At 45.1% G+C, this 21297-nt stretch overlaps 1 protein-coding gene across 7 annotated transcripts in view; it reads right to left on the reverse strand.

Moving 5' to 3' along the window:
- The window catches only part of Dennd1a (DENN domain containing 1A), a 482983-nt gene that overhangs the window by 67393 nt on the left and 394293 nt on the right, over positions 1-21297 (reverse strand). For all 7 annotated transcript variants that reach the window (XM_070013301.1, XM_070013293.1, XM_070013274.1 and 4 more), the window contains 2 exons: positions 573-677; positions 158-245 (listed from right to left, as the gene is read on the reverse strand). In XM_070013301.1, the coding sequence (XP_069869402.1) occupies positions 158-245; positions 573-677 (193 nt within the window). The remainder of the gene's footprint in view (positions 1-157; positions 246-572; positions 678-21297) is intronic.

Consider the following 21297-nt stretch of genomic DNA (forward strand, 5'->3'; position numbering starts at 1 on the left):
TGTGGGCCACACAACGCGAAGGAGTTATCCAAGGCCAAGGTTGAAACCAGTCTTTTCCCACTCCCTCATTAAGGAGGAAAGAAGCCCCTGTTACTCTTGCCAAGCACACTCTAGTCTAGAACAACCTCAGCTTAGAGGGCCATCTACAGTTTCTCACCAGCATATTCACCCATGTTGATCTCCTCTTCAAAGACATCGCTGAAGCCCTCACCAGAATTCAGGAGGTCTAGTCGGCCATCAATAAACTAGAGAGAAAGAAAAAGCACAACAGCTTGTCTACAGATCTGGGAAGCCATCTTAGCTGGGTACTGCATTGCATGCCCAAAGAGCAGGCTCCCTTTCCAGACAGGAAAGGTCCTTCAGACCTGTGAGTTTTCTGAAAAGTTGGCTGTGTATTTATGGTAAGTTAGAAAACCATGCAGTGCATTTGTCAAGGGCCTTGCAGGTGGTAGATACCCACTTCACCCAATCCCCTGTTCCTGGATCTCTCTGGTCTGGGGGCCCTCCTTGCCTACAGCCTCAGTGCCGAGATGGAGACAGCTGCATAAATCCTTGCTGTGGGAGCTGGGTACCTGCTTGAAGAGCTGCAGCTGCGTAGCGTTCTGCAGGAACTGTTTCATGGCTCCAGAGCGATAGTGTGACACGAAAGCCTCCTCGCAGAAAGTGATGGGCTCCTCCTGGGAAGGGGGAAGGGGCGAGTCAGAGGCATGGAAGGAGGGTGATTGGTCATAAACTCCCTTTCCCACATCTGTAATTCATCTCATCCTCATTAGTGGAGTCATTCAAGTCTATGGCTGAGGGAACAGTGCCAGGAAGAATGGGTCCTACTTTGAAATCAGAGAAGGCAGGTGGCAGGGTAGGGCCCAACGTCAGATCCTGTCACCTGGGGTATGTGATGGCTATGCCCCAATAGAAAGGTAGGAACATGCCTACCAATAAAATTGATTTTCAAATGTTTCCTTCCACTTTTAGACATGGAACCCTGTGCTCAGAGAAGGAGATCTGTGTATGGCAGAGCAGTGGCTGGTGTCTGGGCTTTCTGCTTGGTGGCCTTCTTACCCCAGCCCTCAAGGCATTTTTACCATCCTTTGGGCATCAATCATGGAGCACAGTTGAAAATTTATTTACACAGTGATCTTAAGTTACAGCAAATCATAATTCAACCATAATCATTGGATGATCAAAAATAAACTTTACCATCTAGTTGATTGTGCTTAAGCTGTTTGATAAGGGAGTTTATGTCCACCAAACTTTTTTATAACTAAGGAAAATGAAACCCTAAGCTTAAAAAACATCCTAGCCTTGTATAGTCAACACCTCTAGCTTTCTTTGAACACATCTGGAGTGCTTGTCTACACAGACAGGTCTTTAACTTTGGCAGTGTATTCACAATTCTGAAAGATCTGACTTTTACATCTTGAGCTGAATTAAGGGTGCCCCTCCCCCTTTCACAGACTTGGTGGCAAACACAGGAATGTTTGAAGCTCCACTTTTATCCTGTTTTAATGAGTTACGTGAGTGTTAAATTTACTGTCTAGCTTGTGTTAGGTTCCAAGAGTCTCTCCTGCTTCAATCCAGCCAATATTAGCTCAGAAACCAGGCAGGCTTATTGCACATGCTACAAAGGTGACCCCAAAATATGAGGGTGGGGGGAAAGTTTTATTTTTAAACAATTGTGCCCTACTTAATTTTACAAAGGATGTGAGGTACCTTACACACACACATCCAAGGAAACAAAGAAAATAATGAAGGCTGGGAAATACACCAAGAGATGAAATGTATTTCTTTGGGAATAGTTGGATATATTGGTCCTATATAGTTTCTAAAATTAAGTTACAAAATTATCTGAGCTTCCTGGCTGCTGAAGCAAGAAGGAAAATCATGCAAACTGGTTTGTGTATAAGAAAAAAAGCAAACCAGTTCCTCAGGGAGAAGAGCTGCTCTTGGCATTTATCACTTTGGCATAAAGTGCCACCTTCATTGCTGAATGCCTGAGAGACCAGCTACTGATAACCAATGGAAGCCCAGCTAGAATTCCACTCCTGTGGCTTATAACTTGAGCTTCTCAGCCTTGGGACCATGGTATGGCAATTAATTCTCTCTCCAGGTAATCTCATCCATACACAGTGTCACTCACACACTGATGGCTCTTGATGCATGTTGTCAGCTGGCACTTTTCCAGATCTCCAATCCCGCATGTCTCTACCCCCAACCTGGATGGCCCACTGACACCTCGAACTCAAAATGGCCCACACTCCCAATTAAGATCCCATCAGGACTGCACCTCAAATCTGTTTCTTTATTTCTTAGTTGTCAGGGCCCCCAGCAACCATCATAAGTCTGTCAGATTTCTCAAGTCCTTCCCATTGTACCTGAGAGGTGTCTCACATGCTTTCTACTCCCTATTTGCCAACCACAAGGTGGGCGTAGACCCAAGGTGCCTCAGTGAAGAGGACTTAGCTCCCTGTTCCTCTCCTTTCTCATTCTTTGCAGTCCACCCCAGTTCGTCTGGCCAGGGTGGATTCTAAAATGCAAACGGATCATGTACCAGTTCTGAGTGCACAGCTGTCACTTTTATGTGATGATTTCTGTCTGTCTTTCCTACTACCTCAGATACTTCATGTGGGCAGGCACGGTATCTGTTTTTGCTAACTATTACACACTTCACAACATGTGTGGAATAAGCAAGGTGGGTGGGTGGGAGAGGACAGGAAAAGCTCTTCAGTCCAGGAAGGCAGACCCTTCTGAATGGGTTCTAGCTTTCTTTCCCAGAGTCCTTTGGTATGTGTCCCTTGTTTTCCTGATTGCATTTGTAACTGTTACCACATCCTTTCTTTCTTTGCCTAGTTCTATTCCTTCCTCCTGGACTATCTTCTCAAACTCACCCCATGTGTGGTAATCACACATTCTTGCTTGGTACTCTCAAAGCCTTGTACACCTCTGGGAACTGGGCTAGTCATCTATCTTGATCAGGAGCTCAGGAGGGCCAGGCCCTCCTGAACTCATCTCTCCTTTCCTCAGGGGTAGCACAGAGACTAGCTCCTCAGTTGGAAGGGACATGGGCTAAAGAACTCCTACCTCAGGAGTCCTGTGTGTGACAGATATACTGCTTGGCTTGACAGTAAAGAGCTCTTAGAGTAAGATGCCAGGTGACTGACACTGGTATCCGGAAGGTTTAGAACTGCTCAGAGGAAATGTTCATTGGAGCCATTAGCATTCACTCCTAGAGCTGTGGCCCAGTGTTTCCAGGAAGATGTCTGCAGAGCAAGAGATAAATTCAAGCGAACTTGCAACCAGATTTGTATGTGAGGGTAGCCTGAGGCAGGATTTAGTTGCAAGAGAACAGAAAGAATCTTATCTTTGAGGAGACAGGGATATTCTGAGTCTGTTGTCTACTTACTAGAGGTGACATCCCCTGGATGAGATGTCTGTGCCATAAAAATGGGCAAAAGGATGTGGCTATGGATGGGAAACCTTCAGGGAATGTGACAATGGAGGATTTTACTGAAAAGACCCCAGGAACAACATCAGCTGTGTCAGTTAGACACGGAAACAACTACTGCCACACAGTCCTGTGCCACAGAGAGGGAGCTGACAATGACAAAATGCCCACATGAGTCTGGAAGAGGAGAATCCTTCCAGGCAGCAGGTTAGAAAACATGGTAAGAAATGGGCACATACAGCTGAGCTCGGAAAAGTCAACTGGTGTTAGGCAAACAAAGCTTACCCACCATTCAGGGCCCATTTCTTATTAAGTTGATTTATCTCAGTTATATGTTACAGTAAGGGAAAGCTGATCAGCACAATAATTACTTGTATCTTACGTTTGAGCCAGCTTTAAAAATGAATTCATTAGTTATTTAACTGTGCTGGGTTTTGAACTCAGGGCTTCATGCTTGCTAGGCAGGCTCTCTACCACTTGAACCACACTTCTAGCCCTCAGGGCTCAGTTCTAACCCTGCAGAAAAGCAGTGACATTGTTACCCAGCAAAGCCTCCCTTGGCAGCAGATACAGAAGACTCATTCCCTGGAGCAACTCCATCCCAAGACAATGGAAATAATCACACTGGATCTCATGCTGATACAGACTCTGGGGGTAGCACTGTGCTTACAGCCTCACAATTCTTTCTACAAGTGTGAAAGTTTTAATGAAGTAGGAACTATAGGCAGAGTTTACGGAAGGATAACAGGTAATGTGAGTGACATGCTCAAGGTGACATATCTTGAAATGGCAGTCAGCATTGTCTGTATCGGTCTGCAAAGCCCAGTGTTACCAGTGAGCACCTGGCCACTGCAGAGGTGGCTTTGCTCTGAAGCCTCAGTTCTGTTGCATACTGAGCATTCCCTTTTGTAGGTAGAGCCTTTAGATTCACACATACACATCATCATCACCACCACCACCATCCTCATCACCCCATCAGAGGCCAATGATGCCAGGGTAGCAAAGTGCTAAGAAAGCTTTCTGCCACAGGTCAAAGCAAGAATACACAGCCATTTCCCTACTTGTCTATCCCTGGCCGGCAGTTAGCATGGCCACTGTCACTCTGTTCTGCAGCACAGCAGAGTACAGCAAGGAAGCTCGTTAATTCCCTCCTTTGTTAATTTGGTTCTCTTACTGGATTGATAAAACCTTTTGTCTTCTTAGGTGACACACTAGGCACTGGGACAACAGGCTGGTGGCACTGCTAATCCCTGGAAGCCAAGCTGTGAGCACTAGAGCTTAGACGGAATTAGTAGGGTTTTCCACGTATGACCTGAAGGACAATAGAACAGCAGCTCAACCTTAGCAAGGACTTTGTTACAAAAAGGCAAGTTTTCCTCCTGGATTATCTTCTTGACATAAGGAATCAATTGGAAACTCAACACTAATGAGTTGAATCTTTGTTAACAGGTGAAGTTGGTGATTCCAAAGGTTTCTGAGACTTCCAGAAATAAATGATTTTTTATCCACAGCCTTGTCAGTACTGCTGTTAAAAAATGCAATCTCCCATCAACTTCTTCAGCAACTTTCCTTATTCTGCTGATTCTTACTAAAGCTATTAAGTCCTTATTTTATCCTTTAGGATTTTAATTTTCTAAATAAAAAATTCCATATACACTCAGTCTGAGGTCCTAAGGAGGGTGAGAGTATCTTCTCCAAAGAAAAAAAAAAGATCCACGTATCCCTCTAAACACCTAAAAGCTGTCTATGTGCCAGGTTCTGTGTAGGGAGACTATAAGGACAAACAAAATACAGCTCTTACAAGTAGTAACTGGATGAATATGCACACGATACAATGGCAGAATGTTCTGTCCATAGGAAGTAACCTGAGGGTGTCTTTGTGGATAAATAATGAGGTATTTACACATAACAAGTATTTTTCAGCCCTAAAAAGGAATCTGAGGGACTGGGAATGTGGTTTAGTGGTAGAGTGCTTGCCTAGCAGGCATGAAGCCCTGGGTTCAATTCCTTAGTACCACATAAACAGAAAAAGCTGAAAGTGGTGCTGTGGCTCAAGTGGTAGAATGCTAGCTTCGAGCAAAACGAGCTCAGGAACAGTGCCCAGGCCCTGAGTTCAAGCCTCAGGACTGGTTAAAAAAAAAAAAGGAATCTGACATATGCCACAACATGGCTGAATCTTGATGATATCACACCAAGTGAAGTAAGTCACTAAAAGAAGACAAATACCATATGACTATACTTGTATGAGGTACCCTGAACAATTAAATTCACTGACATAGAAAATAGGGTAACTTCCAGTGGTTGGGGAGGGGAATGGAGAGTTGCTTAATAGGGCATGGAAGGTTTTAGATTTTTAAGATGATTAAGTTCTGATGATGGAGGGTCAACATGGTACACCAATGTAAATAAACTTAACATCACTGAATTACACATTAAAAAATGATTAAAATGGATACACTCTAATCCTTAAAAATCAATGTCAGGGGCTGTATTGCTGGTGGCTCTGGCCTATAATTCTAGCTACATAGGAGGCTAAGATCTGAGGATCCCAGTTTGAAGCCAGACTCGGCAGGATAGTCTGTGATACTCTTATCTCCAATTATCCAGCAAAAAGTTAAAAATCGAGCTGTGGCTCCAGTGGTAGAGTGACAGCCTTGAGTGAAAAATCTAAGGGGCAATGTCTAGGCTTCAGTAGTGACAAGAAAAATCAATGCTAGGAACATGAAATAGGTTTTGTTTGGGATACTGGTAGGATGAGGAGGATACAAAGAGTATGGATAGGTGGTCAATGTAGTGAAAATATAGGCTAGTAAGATTGAGAAATGTTATGCATAATTTATAGTAAAAAATTCCATAACTAAAAAAATTGAAAAGATCTTTTAAAAAAAGACAGAACATTTATAATTGTGACAGCAGAGCACATGGAGTTCCTTAGTTTATATAAGCTTCGTTTTCCATAATAGAAGACTGAAAGGAAAGCTCCTGTTAGGAAGGAATCCTGTCCACCTCAGGGACAGGATGGAATCCTGTCCACAGCAGTACAATCTGACACCTGGCAGATGGGAGGACTAGACTAGGTTTTGGTGAAAGCACATTTATAAAACCATAAAATGTCCTTTGGAGTTGATCCATATAAGATGGTGGAGAGAATGTGTCGTAAGACCTGTACTTGAATGCTGACTGTACTAGCTATGAATCAGGTAAGTCAACTTACTTTCCTCATCAGTGACAATTGTACAGTGCTGGCCTATATCACAGAGCCACTTTAGAGTTTAAAAGAGATGACCATAGGGTTGGAGATTTAGCTCAGTGGAAGAGCACTTGCCTGATAAGTGCAAGATGCTGAGTTTGGTTCTCAGCTCTGCAAAAAAAAAAAAAAAAAAAAAGAGGTAAAACAGACAACCACAAAGAGTTCCATAATAAGACTTCCAGCAAATAACCATGTTTCTTGAGGGCAGAGTTGGTCTTACTACAGCAGTCAATGTGATGATGTGCAGGGTCCAGAGCAAAATGGTGCTAATGTGTGAAAGTACACACCAAAATCTGAAGTGCTCTCTTTCTTCCCTAGTCTCTTTCTAGACCTGCCATACTATTTGCATGCATTTGTGTTTTGTTCTTATTACTCAGTGGAAATGCTGCACAAAACCAACTCAACTGCTTTTTATTTTACTTCTTGATATATGCATATACTGCAGGCACTCTGACTTTGGCTTGCAGATCAGAAAGGAAAAGGAATCATGACTGCTCCTTCCTTCCATGTCAATTTCATACTGAGAGTGGTTATTTCATACTGAGAGTGGTTAGCAGGAACAAGAAGTATGGTAGGTTTCTTAGGTCAGTCATGAGACTGAGCGCACCATGGCCTTCTTGTTACACTGGAAGCAAGTTCTAGCTCTGACCAAAGTGTGGCAAGCTGAGGCTATTGGCAACCCTGCCTTCTCTGTTTTCCTAGTATGTGCTTTGAGATGCTGGTCTCTCATGCAATGTACCTCCCCTGAATTTTGTGCCAGAGGTCATGGTGACACCACGAGATGGGGATGGCCACACTCCTCTGAAGACACACACTGTGCACACCTTTGCTGTGTTCATGTTCTATCATCCCATTGGACCTCATTCATAAAGCACAAGTTCAAAAGGTGGTCTTAAGAATTTTAAGATCTAGACTACAAAGATCTAGACTACAGAGCACTCAACTAAGTACAGATCTCAAGGCTTACAAGACGGTAAGCCCTGTAGACTGATGAGGTCAGCCAGGGTTCACTTTTCCCCCATCTTTTCTGGACTAAGTATTATAATTATCTGCCACTGTGACCCAATAGGGTGCAAGAGCTTTGGGCCAGTCAGTGGGTCCTCAGAAGTGGGGGTTCCAGACTCTGGGCATGGCATTCAAGGCTTTCATTAACTTTCCCAGCTGCCTGTCCTTGCTTATGACCTCCCATCACTTCATCCACATCCACTTCTCCTTTATGGAGACTCGGGGTCCCCATGTCCCCCCCACCTATTCTACACCCCCTCACTCTTAGCTTCTTCTCCCTTCTTATCTCCTTGGGACAACTATGCTTGATGACTCAGGTGAGGAGAGCTCCACTTTCTTCCCACTGATCCCCGGTAACCAGAACTTGGAGGCAGACGTGCTGTCCAAAGGCCTGCAATCTCCTGGATGACAGAATGGGACACACAGCTGAGTTCTGGTCCCAGCACTGCCCTTGCTGACACTTCTTTTGTGGTACGGGGGATAGAACTCAGGGCCTTGTCCATGCTAGGCAAGAACTCTACCATTGAGCTGTGCCTCCAACTGTTAAATGTTTTGAGGGGAGACTTTGCTATGTTTGAGGCCAGGTTGGCCTCAAACTCACTCATGATTCTGTTGCCTCAAACTCCCAAGTGCTGGGATTATGGCTTGTACCACACCCCCGAATCATCCTTATCAGCTTTAACGTGAGCAGAGCTACCTGCTTTGTGGCATGGTGAGTCAACAGGTCTCAACTTTGCTTTCAAAACCCCCAATGCCAAGACTACAGTATTAAAAACAGACTCCATATTAGCCAGGCTATGAGCCATTGGCGGAGGTGAAGATGACTATCTCAGATCAGTCAAAAATAATTTTTAATTAAGCACTAGTGGCTCACATCTGTAATTCTAGCTACTCAGGAGGCTGAGATTTGAGGATCATGGTTTGATGCCAGCATGGGCAGGAAAGTCTGTGAGACTCATATCTCCAATTAGCCATCAAAAAACCACAAGTGAAGCTGTGGCTTAGAGTGCTACCTGGTGTAAAAAAGCTAAGGGATAACATGTAGGCCCTGAGTTTAAGGCCCAGAACTGGTGCAAAATAAGTAAATAAATAAATAAATGCAAACTTTAGAATATAAAAAGTCAGGGAATTTGGCTCCATTTATCACCAGCATCCCATCCAGGCTGCATTTTGCTTAAACACCTCCAAATCCCATGCTGGAGCCTAAGACCAGGCCTGGGAGGTCTAAAGGCCTTGCCTCTTCACATGTCAGCTGGGCAGCTGCGGAAGAAGTAGGTTGAATTCCCAATGAGTGCAGAAAACCTTTAGTATTCTGTTTGGCTGAGAGGCCAAATCCTAATTTACTAGAATGTGGGAATGAAAAGAGGACAAAGAGGGCCAGCAAGATTCCAAAAGCAGTAACTTGGCCAGAGTCAGTGTAGAGAATAGAGAGCCAATGCCAGCAAGTGCTTGTTCTTTACCACACAGCCTATCCTGCCCTCACTGAATCCTCCCCAGAACCCCGAACCTTCACTCATTATTCCCATCCTGGGTGAGGAAAGGATGGGAAAGGTCCCAGAGCTCATGGGTCTACTGACTCCCAAGTCTGGGCCTGCATAACACAGCACACAGTGGGACTAGGAGGTGGACTTGAGAAAGAAGGGCACTGCCTGGACAGTCAGATGAACCTGGCTGTGCTGAGCCAAGCTACCCTGGAGGTGACAGGACAATGGCTGCTTTCTGGAACACTTATAAGCTAGGTAAGGAAAGCTAGGGACAGCTCCACAGCCTGGGCCCTGTGACTATAACAAGCCCTAAACAAAGAATCAATGTCTCACTGTGAAGCTGGCTCGCTGCTCGGATAACTTTAAGTTGGGGAAATGTGGGTCTCCGACAAGAGCTACTTGGATGATTTGCAGGCCAGAGATGGCTGGGCTGATGGTATTTGCCCATTCTGGCCCCAGCTCCAGTATTGACAGAAGCCATCCCCCACACTTGCTAGATTATAGTAAAGACATTCAAATCACAGGCAGGTTGGCCCACGCCTCAGCTCCTCTGTGCCAGCAGCCCCTTCTTTCTGCATTAACCGAGACAAACAGAGAGAAGTCAGGAAATTCTGATTAGTGCAGGAACGCAGATGAGCGAGGAGACCTGTGGAAGCCGAGGATACAATGAAGATGGTCTTCATGCATACTAGCTCAAGATTTTCTCCCCCTAAGAAATGCAGATGGGAATCAGCTCTTAGAGGAAAGCAGGTGCAGTGATTAAAACTAGCTACCACTTGCTGAGCACTCGCCTGTGCTGGGTGGTTTGACATGCATTATCTCACTTATTCTTCCTGACAACCTGTGAGGTAGGTGACATGATCATTTCCATTTTACAGATAAGGAAATTGAGGTTCCAGAGAGGAGAGGTCACTGGCCTGAGGAGGTCACAGAGCTGGGTCAATGGCGGAGCCAGAGGTTGGAGCAGTCTCTCTGGCCCTGGGGTTCATACAACATGCCACTAGGAGAGAGAACCACAGTATCACATCTGACACATGAGCTGCCAGCCGAAGCTACTCTATAAGTCAGCTAAAGAGATGGCCTGTGAGGCAGTGGTGCAGAGTGAGTTTTGGTTCCCCAGATGCTTGCAGTAACCACTCACGTAAGGAAGCTCATTCTCGTGAGTCTGATAGGATGGAAATAGCAATATCTATGCATTTGATTCCTTATATGGGGTTAGTTTATGGTGCAATGATGGTACAGGGACAGAGGTAGCAAGGGGTGGGATAGGTGGTGCATTTCAGTGCTGCAGCACAGCTACAGCTACAGCTACAGCTCTCTTCTGGGGTAGAAACCAAACACATGAGATGTCAGTATCAAGCATCTGCTGACTCAGTCACCTGATGCTGGCAGCATCACAGTCACCACCAGAGCCAGATTTCAGGTCTAGCACAAAGACTGTGGCATCCTGATGCCTTGCCCCAACTGTCTAGAAAGGAAGGTCTTATTGTCCTGGGAGTAAAAACAGCTTCAACAGAGCCTATCAGATGAGATGGGGTTGGAGGCCTGGTGGATCCTGGGGAGAAAGAGAGATATCAACTAACAAAAGCTACAGCAACAGGTCATGGGGCTCACAAGTGAAAGGCAAAGGGACACAGAGATCAACTAAAGCACAAATGAGTCTGGAGAGAAGAACCCCCAACCTTCTGAGTCCCTTGTGCCATGACACCAAGAGGGCCCTATGGAGCAGCTTCTCCTTCCATATATTGAATTATAGGTATTATTTGCTAAACCCTTGGTTCCTTCATTTATTATCATCACTTTCTCAAATGGTCTCTGTGCAGTGCTGAATTTCCAGTGGCTGGCATGGCCCACGCTTTGGTAGGACGTTTCTAGTGAACTGATGGTGGTATAGAGTCAAATACCTGATCCGGCCTTGATTCCTTCTCTTTGCCTAGGCCTCACTTTCTCTTGCTCTAAAATGGCGCAGCTGGGAAGTCTCTTCCTACTTTCTACTTCTGATGTGTTTTTAGACTAAGTCACTCTCTACTAGGTCTGCCATGGCCTCCACAGAGAAATGTATCACAATGCAGAGCCCTTGATGCAGAGGCAGGAACGGAAGGAAAATCCACCACTCACATGTCTGAAAGTCAGGGCAGATCCCTAAGCTTCTGAAATAAGTTTCTCATTTGTAAAATGGAGAGATGCTTCCTGCTTATGTGGGGTTATATGGAGACCATAGCTGATGGAGCCAAATGTTTAGTTAAGGACTCTGATTTCCAGCAAAGGGCTACAAAAGACCAGTTTTTTTCAATCTCAAATTTTGGTGGTTCTCATCCACAGCATACATAAAGATTCCAGTTTGACAGCCCTGATCTAGTACATGCCACATACACTACCTGTGCAGGGCATGAGATGGAGCAGCAGAGGCCAAGCCATGACTTGGCCAGGGAAAAAGGACCCTCACAAAAGTTACAAGGAGCATAGATATCCTCTCTGGACCCACAGTTACTATTACCAACCCTGTGAAGACAGACTCCTCATCCCCACCTGTGGGGTGGGGAGCTGTGCCCTCCTGAAGGCCACAGACCCGGAAGAGACCTAACTGTATCTCAGGTATCTGAGATAAAGCTGTATCTGACTCAGGGCCCAGAATATTCAGCTCAACTGCCCAAACAGGGTTTTTCTCCTGGGATTCTGGAGAATCTAAGAGACTGCAAATGACCTCTCACAACAAACCTCCTCCTCCATGTGCCGCAGTTTCAGCCCTAGTCCCATCTATGGGGGGTACTTAGTGTGATCTGGGGATTCCAAGGAGCTCAGTGCAACCCAGAGATCCAAGGGTGGAAGGAATAAGTGAGCTTCTCCAAGCCTCAGTTTTCTCAGTTTCCACAGAGGATATTCTCCACTTCACATTTGATCAGGTGCTAGTAGAGGTAAATGTCTTTCAAGGCTTTTCTTGGATGTCTCCTGCAGGGGGAGGGGGGAGAGAATTACCTCTTGGGGAGGACTTGTACCTTCCTTTCAACAAATATCTGACTATGGTGACCTTAACTGGGTAGACAGGAGGCCAAGGAAGACCACACAGGGAGAAACTGAGATCAAAGCCAAGGGTCTAGAAGGAGCAGGAGGAGGGCATGTGCAGACACTGTCCTGGTACTAGGCTGAGTGGTGATATGCAGGGAGGAGCGTGTGCGACTGGGCTCATTCACGGAATACAGGAGGCAGGACATTAGTTCTCTTCTTCCTCACTGGGTCATTCTCCTGAGAGCCAGAGATTCAAGAAGTGGTGGATGTTGAACCTTAATTCATTTCCTACTGGCTTTTCACTGAGCATGTCCTGGGCAGCAGTGCATGAGCTCTGTGTTTGAGCAGTCGACTTCTGGAGAGTCTCTGTTCCTTCAGAGCCTCATCCTCTGACAGCTGCTGTGCTACTACCTTTTACCTGGCTCACAGTGCCTGCAGGACCAAGAAGAGAAAGGAAGTGGAAGATGTCCCCAAGATGTGACCCTGCTCATCTGGCCAACTATAGCTCCTTGTACCCCAAACACCCTTGTGTTCCCATAACACAGAACTGACCACAATTTACTAGAAGCAATCATTGGTTATCCTCTGCTGGCAGCTCTTGGCCCCCACTCCCAGGCCAGGAAGTCTTTCTTCTGGGCCTAACTCAAAGCCAGCTGCCTGATGCTTCCCCATGGCCTCCTGAGCCTAGGTCATCGGTCCCTGCTTTGAGTTCCTTGGCTCACCTTTGCAGTAGCATTTGCAGCTAGTCACTGCATGTACATGGCTGCCAATCAGTCCCAATCCTAGAGGTGGCTCCAAGGTATAAGAGGTAACTGACTGGCCTCTGACTGGCCTTGGCATCTCTAGCTCCACTGTACAATGCCCATACCAGGCAGTTCTCCATGCCATTCAGGAATCACTTTACTGTGGATCTGGCAACAGGAACCTTTCCCAGAAAGAATGAACAGGGTAGAGAGCCAGCCAACCAGTCAGAGGATGGAAGAAAGGCTAGAGGGAAGGAAGGAGGGAGGAAAAAGGAGAAGTAGTATATGCTGGGAGGGGTAGGGAGGCAGGGAACCCCAGCTAATTAGACCACATGTGCAGAGTAGCATCTGGCTCCAAGCACAGCAGTTTCCAGTGCTCCTGGAGTTGTCGTGGAGACAACCACATGACCCGCCTGGAGCCGAGGCTCAGGGGCAGCAATCCAGATGCACTCCTAACGTATTCTGACAGAGAGCAGATGGGCAGCTATTTGCAGGGCCAAAAAATGCCAGCTCCGCTCCCCTCCAGACCCACGTGCCCTCCCTGATCATTTTCATCGTGTAAAGTCACTCCTATCTGCCCAGAACCACCAGTTCCTCTCGCCTGGGACTCAGGGAGAGAGTGACTGCTTCTATAGACACCAGATCACCACAACTTCCAGCTTGGCCTGCTCCTGTGGGGAGGAGATGTCCCCACCTTCAATGGAGGAGCTGCTGATATTAGGCTCCCCTGCCAAAGGGTTGCCCCAACTCTATTTCTGTATATCTTGTCTTTGAGAGAGGCCTTGAAGTCCTGCTCTTTCTGCTTCAGCCTCCAATGGCTAGGATTATGCGTATGCACCAATGGGCTCCAACTCTATCTCAAGTAAAACTTTTGAAACTGCCCACTTTGTAGGCCTCATCTAGTAGATAGGCTTGGGGTCAATGCCATGCAGAGTGAACTGAGAATGTGGGCTTTGGTGGCTGAGCTCCTATTCTACCTTACTGGTCTTGGGCATGCAACTTGTCTAAGCTTAGTATAAAATAAGAGTTGTAACATCTATAGCCACAGTACTATTTTAAGGATCCAGTTAAATAGTTTTGGAAGAGTCTTAAAGTCCTATATAAACATTAAGCTACTGATACAATGGTAATGGTTTACTTGGATGAATTTTTTTTTTAACTTCAGAAATTATAAGCTGAAGCCGTAAGTGGCGCTGTGGCTCAAGTGGTAGAGCGATAGCCTTGAGCTAAAGAGCTGAGGGACAGCGCCCAGGCCCAGAGTTCAGGCCCCACAACCGGACCCAAAAAACAAACAAACAACAGAAATTATAAGCTGAGAAGTAGGAAAATGACAAACATCTCAGGGCTGGTACAACACTATACTTCATTATCCATGTGTATGGTAAATGTCTCTAGTGTCTTTAATAAGGCAAGAAAATGTTTATAGTATTGGAGAATCAGGCTGAGGTTTAAATTCAGGCTCTGACACTTATGACCTATATGATCTCTAGCAAGTAACTTAAAACTCTATAGCTTCAGTTTCTGTCTATAAAATGGTGATATACTTATCTCCTATGAGCTTATTTCAGTGGTAAGAATTAATTGGGGCAAGATGTATACATTGCCTAGCAGTAACGTTTCCTTCTATAACATTTATTGTTTGATACTAAATGAATGTTAGTGCCACTTCCCTTCTTCCAGCTTATCTAGTAGCATCAAATATAACAGGTTAAGAAAGATCAAGATGAAATGCACAAGATCAGCTAAGTCTGACTGTGTTGGCCTGGGGATGACAGTCATCTCTTGTGAGCCTCAGTTTCCTCTTCTGGAAAAGGAGGTTAGTAAGAGGACCTTTCTTATTAGTTGTATGGTTCAAAGAAAAGAGCAGATTGTTTAGCATCCAGTTAATGGCTGGTATTATGATTTTTCTCTCCCACACTGGGGAAGCTCTCTATGAATAGAGGAAAAATTTCACCTTTTCTGTGGATTCAGCCTGCCACACTCGTCTCAAGGGAAATGTGTTTAATTTTTTAAGTCTGGGAAACAAAGGGAAGTGATGATGCCAGCCTGAAGTGTGGGCTGCCCAGTGCACATAGGATCATCTTGAGGCCCTTTGCCCAGTGCCTGAGTTGCAGGCGGGCAGCTCATCCAGGTGCATGAAGGCTCTTATTTATGAAGTACACACCACAGGGTTTCCCGCTGCCACAAGCTCGCCTGCTGTCACAGGTGTGGGGAAGGCAGCTGAAAATATTGCAAACGTGGGTTTCATGTCACCCAGCAGAGACTAATGATTGTTTTAAGTAAATATTAATTATAAGAGTTACCCAGATAGTGCCAGCATGGTATGCATACTTTTGCATTTACACATGTAGGTGAAGCAATCATTTAGGGACACAGCTTCTTCTGAAACTCCTCCAGGGACTTTAAGGGCTTGCAGGTACTAAATATTTGGGGAATTCCTAGTGAATTTATTTGTTAAACCTCTCAACATGCAAGGTACATGGGTTTCCTTATATGAGAGATTATTTTCCTCAGACCAAATAGAGGATTTGGTCCTACTGGATCAAACCTTTACATGATAATTGGTCATGATCTGCAGAGCCCAGTCTGGCTGAAGACACAGCATCTTGGTTAGTTGGTCTCAGCCAAATGTGCACCCAAGAGACTGGCTATGTGTGTGTGAGTTGGGGGGGGGGATGGTCACCAGCCTCTGAGGTGGTCTAGTTCTTTGTGTCCTCTTCCATTTTCTCACAGTGTGAGAAACTAACATTTCATGATCCTTTCGATCAGTAGTTCTGACATCTGGCCTCCCATGGATACTCTGTTAGGGAGGTTTTTTTTTTTTTTTTAAATATACTCCTTGGGTCATGGCCCAGACCACAAAAAGCTGCTCAGATGATTCCAATGCATTTGAGAATCTGGGTGGAAGGTGGCGTGACAGCAGTGACAAAGGCATAGGCATCTGTAGGTTTCTGTCATGTGCCAGGTGTTCTAGCTGTTTGACATATACTATGAATCCTTAAAAAAAACTCCATGAGGTAGATGTTGTAGCTGTCCTCATTGTACAGATGGGAAACTGAGGCACAGAACTGTGAGTGAGCAACTCCAGCTTTACATCAGCATATTTGTTGACTGAGATTATGGTTCCATATGATTTGGAAAAGAACAGGTTCGCTGGCATTGCTTTTATGCCATGTGCTTGGTCCCAGGGACATGTGGAAAGCCAAACATACACTGGGAAGCCCTGTGATTTGACAACCTAGAACTTTTTTTTTTTTTTTGTCGGTCATGGGGCTTGAACTCTGAGCCTGGGCGCTGTCCCTCAGCTCTTCAGCTCAAGGCGAGTGCTCTACCACTCGAGCTACAGCACCACTTCCGGCTTTCTGGTGGTTTATTGGAGATAGAAGTCTCATGGTCTCTCCTGCCCGGGCTGGCTTTGGACCGCGATCCTCTTATCTCAGCTTCCTGAGTAGCTAGGATTACAGGCATGAGCCACTGGTGCCCGGCCAACCTAGAACTTTTAAACCACTAATCTCCACGCACCAAATCCCTTCAGTGGCAGACAATGTTACGAGAGGAAAGGGCACTACATCTGATCACACAAAATGGTCTCATACAGAAGAACAAAGTCCAGATAATCAAACTGGACTAGATGTTACCTACAATGTTACAGTCACATTTGGAAATATCTAAAAGGCTTTTGGAGGTTTCCAAAAGAATGGACATCTAGGGGATGGGCTAAAGTCTCTGCCTGGGGGCAGCATGGAGTTTGGAGTTCTGGCCATCCCTCTGCTGAGTCCATTCCATGAAATAAAGGACAGGCTGGATTCTAGGAAATGGCAGTTCCTCTCAACATTGTTACCATCAGTTATCTCATACTGGGTAACATAAAAATCACTGACTGTTCTTCTTTCCTAATAATAATGATTATGATAGCATAAATCATTTCCTGAGAGCCTGCTATTCACATTCAAATGGTTTCATTCTAGTAATAGTAGGCATGCTGAATGGATTAGGCTTAAGTCCACTGATGAAACCTGCTACTTACAAAAAGGTGTATTGATCCATGTATAGATGAACAAATATGTTTATTTATTCTATGGTGCTAGGAACTGAACCCAGAGCCTCATGCATTCTAAGGCAAGTGCTTTACTACTGAGTAGTATCCCCAGTCAGATACGTGATAAATCAAGTAAAATCAAATGTTAATGATGCAATCTAGATGCTACGAATGTGACTTTCACTAAGAGGTTCTTTGACTTCTTACTATACAATGTATAGTATACAATGTATACTATACAGTGTATGGGAAAAACCTGAAAGGAGACAGACATTAAGTGCCAGGACTTCAGCAGACTAAGATTGATAGCAAAAAATATTACTCTATCAGCTACTGGTCTTGAGGGGACACCAAACGTGACATCATGCTAATCCAATCTGTTGCTGGTACAGTCACAGGGAGATACTAAAGTGAGTTATAAATGAAAATCAAAGTATTTATTGCAGATCTATTATAAGCACTGAACTGGCAATAAGCCAGTCAGGATCCCTCCCTCCAAGTATGTAGGGGATCACACAAACAACGATCAGTATATGTGACAGGTGTGAGGTGTTCACAAATCTGAAAATAAAGCTCTGAAAAGTCAAGTGCCAGCCCCAAGTCCCTGAGACAAGTAGGTGGGGTAGGTTCACTTGTGAGCATGTCTGAGTCTAAGTTTGGTTCTTTCCTCTGTCACCTGATGCTCTTTTAATGTTCATCAACATCAATTCTCATTTGTTCTGGATGAGATAAAGAGGTGACAAGGATCCTGACATTCTAGGATCACTTCCAAGACATTTTTTAGTCATTCTTTCCATTCCTGCCCACCATCTGATAGCGGTCTAGAATACTGCAAAGCAATTGCTGTGACTTTCATTTCTTCTGTTGTAAAAACTCTCAGCTTTCATGGTGATTTCCTACTTGCCGCCTCACTTGACTGCACACAGATCTGGATGAGGATGCTGGAATTCCTGCAGTATTCAACCCAATTGGCTGGGAGGCCTGGAGTGCAGGGGCTGGAATGACAGGCTGTTTGCCTAGCTCTCTCTCTCCACTGGCCCAGGGGGTATGCAAGGATTGGTTACTTTGGCAGAAAGAAAAGGGAAGCTGTCCAAAGAGAGCATCTGGATGTAAGTTCAGATGGATAGTTCCATGCCATTCACTGCCTATTTGGCCTGTTTGCCCCTCTAGGACCCTGAAAGGCCTTTGCCAATAACTGTTCTACAAGCATGGTACAATTTTCCCTTTGCTCTGGTGCTACATAGAGTGTGTCTTGCTTCTTTAGAAGCTGATGGTGGGTAATTTGTAGTTCTGACAGGGGAATGCCAAAGGACCATTCCAAGAAACCCTGGAAAGAGCTTTTATTTAGTAATAATAAATAGGAATGGCAAATGCCAGCTAAATTTATGTTACTGGCATATATTCCCTAATTTAGGAATAGATTCTATCTAGTACTATAATAGGAGCTGGTGATTTGAAGTTGTTATGAACAAGTTATTTTAGGAGAAATACAAGGTTAACAGATCTCCTACAGATGGGCTACCTATTTTATGCTCTAAAGTTTCTTATTACCAGAGCCTTCTATCTGACCTTGCCAGGCGTCCCTGATTGGTTTCCAGCTTCCTCATCTTCTGTCCTGACAGCAGCAAAGACCTCGCCCTGGGCCTCCTTCCTAGGCTCTCTTCAAAGATCCTGTTTTCTCAGCACACTCCAGGAACATTCATATAGGACCTCTATGTTCACCTGATCACATCAGCTTAGCCTTGCATTGTCTTTGTGACAAGTACTAAGACTTCTCTTAGCTGGTATGCTATTCCCAGGACACTTTAGCTGTTACTCCTAAAACTCCTCTTGTAGAGCGAAAGTCCTGATCCTTGTCAACCACCTGTCACTTCCTGTATAATGTACTCCACACTACTTCAGAGCTCCTACTTTAGCTTATACCATTCCCCTTGCCTGGAATTCTTTTGTTCTCTCTTCAAAAGGCCAACTCCGCTGAGTGCCAGTGGCTAACACCTGTAATCCTAGCCACTCAGGAGGCTGAGATCTGAAGATCACTGTTCAAAGCGGGCCCATGAGGCTCTTATCACCAATTAACTACCCTTAAAAGCTGGATGTGGAGTTGTGGCTCAAATGGTAGAGCAGTAGCCTTGAGTACAAAAGCTCAGCAACAGTGCCCAAGTCATGAGTTCAAGCCCCAGGAAAAAAAAAAAACAACCCTCCCCAACAAAGGCCAACTCCTTACTTATCCCACAAGTCAAGTTCAGATGTCTGTGTTTCCATAGTTGCAGCAGTTCTCTAGATTCTATGCACCTAAGTTTCTCTCTATCTACTGCATACTAGTCACCTGCTTACCCACTCTCTCCTCCTTGAGGATGTAAGCTTTTTACAGATAGAGAGTAAAGGGTCTTGTCCCTCCAAAGCCCCTTTACCAAGTACACAGCTGGACACATAAGCAGCACTGGATACATGTGTGCTGAATACATGGGTTTATATTCTCATGACAGTAATGCCATGAGATGAGATGGCTTTCTGAAAAGGAGAATACTAATGCTTGAAACAGACCCATACTCTCCCGGAATGCTTCCTATAGCAGACGGCGTCACAGCAAGGCTGCAATTACAGACATGCGTGCACACATGCACACATTGTTTAAAAAAATTTACAGAATGCACTTAACATGGGCGTTTTTCTCATTGGAAACCTGTTTACAATCTTGTCCACTGTCAGTCTTAAATGTCACTCTTCAGAAAGATGGCTGCTGCCAGCAGAGATTTATTTTCAAATTGAATCACAGCATGTTCATGCAGAGAAGCGCCTCTTTTGAATCTCCAAATTGGAGGGAATTCAGAGACAAGAAAGTGAGGTGATTAGAATCTGCAGAGGCTGATTCAGGAGGACAAATTATGAGACTAAAATATGCATGGGTGAGCTAAATAGCAGATTTGAGCTGGTGGAGATAGTGAAGGTGAGCTAACATACTGAGAAACCCACCAGACCAGCAAGGGGGACGAGAAGGAAATAGAGGGGAAGGCCAGGTAACAGGAAGCACACCCACATTTTTAGATGATCTCCCTGGGCTACTTTCACCAGCCACTGCCCCATAGCTATCTGGAGTCCCATTCTAAAGGTGAGGAAACTGAGGTTCTAAGAGACTAGGAAACCCAAATTAAGAGTGGCAAGGTCAAGTTCTATCAGCCACTCTGTCACCAACTAGTGCACCAGTAGGGATTTTCAATAGGTATTGTGAGATGGTCAGGGAAGACTTCCTGAGGCAGAGCACTTTGGTTTCAGTTGGACATGCTTCTTTGTGGCTAGTTTTTAGGACACCTCAATATGCACATTCTTTCTCTCTCTCTCTTTTTTTTTTTAACACAAACATGACATATTGTCCAGTCTAGTTTCCTCACCTATCATTTTTTCAGCCTACCAAGTATGTGGTTATGCCTGAGGACCTAGCTCTGGGACTCTGCCAGTGGAAGGTCTGTTCCACATTTACAAGGGAGGGGCACCATTCTTGCCTTTTATTAATTCAGCAAATAGAGATATAACGCTGGGGTTATAATGGTACAAAGCCCAAGGAAGGCCAAGCAAGCTCAAAGGTATATGGTTAACACTGTAATAATGGCCTTGAAGGAGCATAGGGCAGAGCATGCATGCAATAGGGGCCAAAGCAGGTCTGGAGGCTGTGGAGGCCTCCCAAGGGCAGTCACAGGCTGACTGAGCGTGGAGGATAAGCTTAGTGGGATGGAGTGGGAGGGAGGGATAAGAAACAGCTAGAGCTGGATACAGTTGGCTTGGCTTGTGCCTGTAATCCTACCTACTCAGGGGGCTGAGATTTGAGGATCGCAGTTCAAAGCCAGCCTGGGCAGAAAACTCGGTGAGACTGTTATTTCCAATTAACCAACAGAAAAAGGGAAGTGGCTCTGTGGCTCAAGTGATAGAGTGCTCACTTTGAGCTGAAGAGCTCAGGGACAGTGCCCAGGCCGAGTTCAAGCCCCAAGTCTGACCAAAAAAAAAAAAAAAAAAAAAAAAAAGAAAGAAAAGAAAGAAAAGAAAAAAAGAAAGAAAGAAAGAAAGAAAGAACCAGAGTGCTCAGAACACAGAGCCTCAGCAGAAGAAAGGTGTAAGGCCCTTTGAAGTACTAATTCCCGAGGCAATGGAGACCCCTAAAACTTGGGTGGCAGGGGTTGTGGTAGTGTAGAAACTACACTTTGTTAGGACCCTCTGGCTTCAGTAAGGCAGAGGGAAAACAGAATGCCTGCCCAGGTGGCTGCCAGGGGGTAGAAGCTGGGGTGGGCAGTGACGAACAGGGTGGGATTTAGGTGATTTTAGGAGGTTGGAGTTAA

Source organism: Dipodomys merriami, unplaced genomic scaffold (assembly GCF_024711535.1).
Source record: "Dipodomys merriami isolate MVZ:Mamm:240054 unplaced genomic scaffold, mDipMer1.0.p SCAF_11, whole genome shotgun sequence".
Classification (NCBI taxonomy): Eukaryota; Metazoa; Chordata; class Mammalia; order Rodentia; family Heteromyidae; genus Dipodomys; species Dipodomys merriami.